A 3733-nucleotide genomic window follows, 5' to 3' on the forward strand; every position below is an offset into this window, starting at 1 on the left:
CGCTATGCGTCTCGGCGGCCCCCAGCGCGGCGCCGTCCCGGCGCTCTCCAAGCTGCACCGTCGGGGCAGGAGGATGCGAAGGGATGAAGCCACCTCATCCCGCTCGCCATGGGGATGCTCGGGTGCCATGCGCAGCGTCACTGCCCCGCTGCGGCCCCATGCCGTGGTTGAGCGGTGCCACATCCCGGGAAGCGCTGGGATCCCCCCCGGCCCCGCAGCTCTGCCAGGCTGCTGGGGGTCTGCGGCTGAGCCGGGCGGCAGGATGGAGCGGGGCCACGGGGGGGGCCGCTCGAGCCCCCGGGCACCGTCTCCTGCGCGGGGCCGGCAGCGGCAGTGCGGAGCGCGGGCGCTTCCCGGGCGCCGCGGCCAAGGCTCCCTCCCCGTGCCCTGCACCGGGGCTCCCGGGCGCTGCGGTGCCCAAGCGCTTACCCTCCCCGCTGCACCCGGGCACCTTCGGGCTGAGCGCGGGTGGCACCAGGGCGCTGCAGCCCGGCTGTCTGCAGGGCGAGCGGGTGCCGCGAGCAGCGCGGGGCCCTTTCCCGGCTGCCGGCGGGGCAAGTCGAGCGTCCGCAAGGCTCAGCCTGCGGCACCCCCCACCTCGCCCCGTTCGGGGAGGCCACGCCGCCTCCCGCTGCCCTGCGCAGCCTCCCCCCCCCAGCCCTTTCCAGCTAGAAACGTCTCCGCTCGCGTCTCTAACGCCTCGTTCACAACCTGTCCCACCTCCTGGCGCTCTTCCTCCCCCCGCAAGTCGCTGCAGCAAAGGGGGAGACGTGCAGCCGTGGAGCGCGGCGGCCGCGGGACCCTCCCGCCCGCTGCAATCCCGCTCGCCGGCTTTGCCGGCGGAAACGAGCCCGTGCCACCGGCCGGGCGCCCGGGAGGCCTTTTCACCCGGGTTTAGCGGCATCGACCCTAAAGGCAGCGCAGGGACCCGGGCGGCCGCCCCCACCACCGGCCCCGCGCCCGGCCGCCCCGCAGCCGCTCCAGCGAGGCCTCGAGGGGATCTGAAGTACAAGTCACTGTTACTCAGTTACGCGTTGTTCTCATACGTTATGCAAATATTTGCTGTAAAGTTTCTTTTTTCCTTTTTTTTTTTTTTTTTGTAAATATTGTCTCTAAATGTGTAACATATTACAAAGGATTTATAAGGATTTTTTAAGAAGTTTTGCTCAGTTGAAAGACCAGCCGCGACCACACGAAGTGCTGGGCCAGTGTTGACTTTTTAAACCCTTCTGCATGTGTATTATTTCCCCCTTGACGTGTTGTAAGAGTCGGACGTGTATCCGGTATATGCAAAACTGCAAAAAAAAAAAAAAAAAAAATCCAAACCGACCCCCCCAACAAAAACGCCCTGCTTTGGAAATCGTCCTCCCACAAGTCCTGGTCTATATATTGGAAATAAACTGGTTATCCAAGGAGAACTGGTTATCCTGTGCTTATTGCTCCATCTGCTTGGGGTTTTCCCAGCCTTGGGCACACCAACCCTGTTTCCCCGCTGTGCACCCAGCGCCGCTCGGGGGTTCCCGCTCTCGGCAGCATCCCGGGAAGGATTTCCCTGGCTTTTCTACTAGTGCGATGGCCCCTGGGCAGGAGCCGGAGCCTGCGCACCCCCCCCCCCCCGATCCCTCCTGGGGGTTTGGGAGCTGGGGGGGGTCTCGGAGGGGCTGCAGGTGCCACAGCCCCTGTGCGAGGCCGCAGCCGACCCGCTCCGCAGGGCCCGGCGCGGTTCCCGGCGCAGCGTGCGGGTTAGCAGGGCAGAGCCCCGGCCCCGGCCGCACCGGCGCAGCAGCGTGGGCACGATGAGAGACCAGGCCTGCGGGAGGGGGGGGGGGAAAAAAAAAAAGCCATAGAGGAAAAAAAAAGTATTTTATTAAAGCCAGACACTCCGATAGAAAAGAAAAGTAGGAAAGGGAAAAAAGGAAATCCAAAGCAACCCTTTGTCATTGGAGTTTGCAAGTTACAATGGTCACGTTTCGCACAGAACTACCCATGGCATCCATATAGAGATACAGAGAGCTACGCTACAGACACCCGGCAAGTCCCGGCGGCGGCGAGGCCGGCCCGGCCAGCGCCGCGGGCCTTTGCCTTTTCGCAAGTTCTTTTTTAAAACAGTTCACGAGAAAAATTCATGCTAAGAGACACACGACGTTGTAGAAACCCCAAAACAGCCTCTAAAGAGTATTAGGAATCTTTTTTTTTTTTTTTTTTTTTTTTTTGTCCTTTTAAAAGTTGTAACCTTTTTTAAACAACATCCAGACGAGTAAAGCAGGGTGCGCATGCAGCGGGGCGCCTCCGGACACATGCACAATGCAGGCAGCGCTTTTTTTTTTTCAGATTGTTTTTGCAACATTTTCCTTTTTTTTTTGTCATTTTTGGTTTAAATCTGAATCAAGTGGATTTTTTTTTATTTTTTTTTTGTCCTCTTGCTTGAGCAAACGCATTAGGATCAGTGCTCGCACACAGTTGCATGATGCCATGAAATGACAGACGCACACGCACGCACTCGGAGACACACGCTCACATAGAAAACTAGTCGGATCGCCAGCGAGGGGCAGGCGGGGGCGGAAACGGGGAGAAATCAGTGGCGATGAGCTACACACCCCCCCCTTCCCCAGCACTCCCCTCCCGGCCCCACCAGCCACAGACTATTACAGAGAAAAGGGGGGGGGGGTCCCAGTGCCTGGGGGGGCACGCTAGCCCAGATGTGCCCAGATGTGGCCGGGCTCCGGCGCGCCGTGCCGCATTTCGTGCCTGCCGCAAGGGCGTCGCGCCCCGGCGAGCCGCGGGGCTTTGGCGGCGGCGGTGCCCGGGCGGGCAGCACCCAAGGGAGCGCCCAGCACCCGCGTCTCTTTGGGACCCCTCGCGCCGGGCTCCCCCGAAGCCGGGGAAAGCCGCGCGGAGGGAAATGCAGCCCCGTAAGCGTGAGCTGTGGACCCCCCCACCTCCCCCCTCCAGGACAGCAAGGCATCGAGCCCCACGGGTGGTGCTGGCACCGGTGACACCGTGTGCCCGTGGTCCCCTCTCACCGGGACATCTGGAGACAGCACAGCGGGTGCGCTGGGATGAGGGAGGGCTGCGGATCGGGACGGGGCAGGCACCGGTGGCGGGGAACGCGGGAGCCCCCCCCCCCCCATAAGAAGCTGTGGCTTTGCTACAGTGTTTCACTTTGGTACCGAGAAAAATAATTAAAAGTTAAATCAAACGCAACGAGTTACGGCTATTGCTGCCAGGAGGTGCTGTCCCCGTCCCCCAGGCCCTCTCCTGCGCCGCCCTGGGCTGCCCCGGCCCGTCCCGCTGTCCCCACGCGTCCCCGTGCCGCCCGGGGGCCGCCGGGGTGACGTGTCCCCTCCCCGGGCGGCCCGGCGGGGTCCCTCGCTGCTCCCTGAGCCCAGCAAAGCCTCAGCGGCCCCGGGGGCAGCACGGGGACTGGGCAGGGGACGGAGGCGGGTGCGAACTCGGCACGGGGGCTGCCCAGCCGCTACGAACTGACCCTCTCAAAATCACCGGGAGCTCTAGATTAACCAGGGAAGAAAATCCACCCCCTAATATACCAGACGTGAAGAGATTTATTTCTTTTCTTTTCTTTTTTTTAAATATTTATATATATATTTATATTACGTATATTATATATATATAATATGTAAATATATTTTTTAAAACAATATAAAATGTTAAGACACTTCACTTAAATGTAAAGAGTTGCTTTTTGCAATCCAAAGAAATTGCATCATGATTT

At 60.2% G+C, this 3733-nt stretch overlaps 1 protein-coding gene across 1 annotated transcript in view; it reads left to right on the forward strand.

Annotated features, from left to right (window-relative positions):
• ARHGAP23 (Rho GTPase activating protein 23) overlaps positions 1–3063 on the forward strand; it is a 24948-nt gene extending 21885 nt beyond the window's left edge. Inside the window, exon 26 of the mRNA XM_026072930.1 lies at positions 2953–3063. Within this exon, the coding sequence (XP_025928715.1) occupies positions 2953–3063 (111 nt within the window). The remainder of the gene's footprint in view (positions 1–2952) is intronic.
• The last annotated feature ends 670 nt before the right edge of the window (positions 3064–3733 follow it).

This window comes from Apteryx rowi, unplaced genomic scaffold (genome assembly GCF_003343035.1).
Source record: "Apteryx rowi isolate R43461 unplaced genomic scaffold, aptRow1 scaffold_354, whole genome shotgun sequence".
Lineage (NCBI taxonomy): Eukaryota > Metazoa > Chordata > Aves > Apterygiformes > Apterygidae > Apteryx > Apteryx rowi.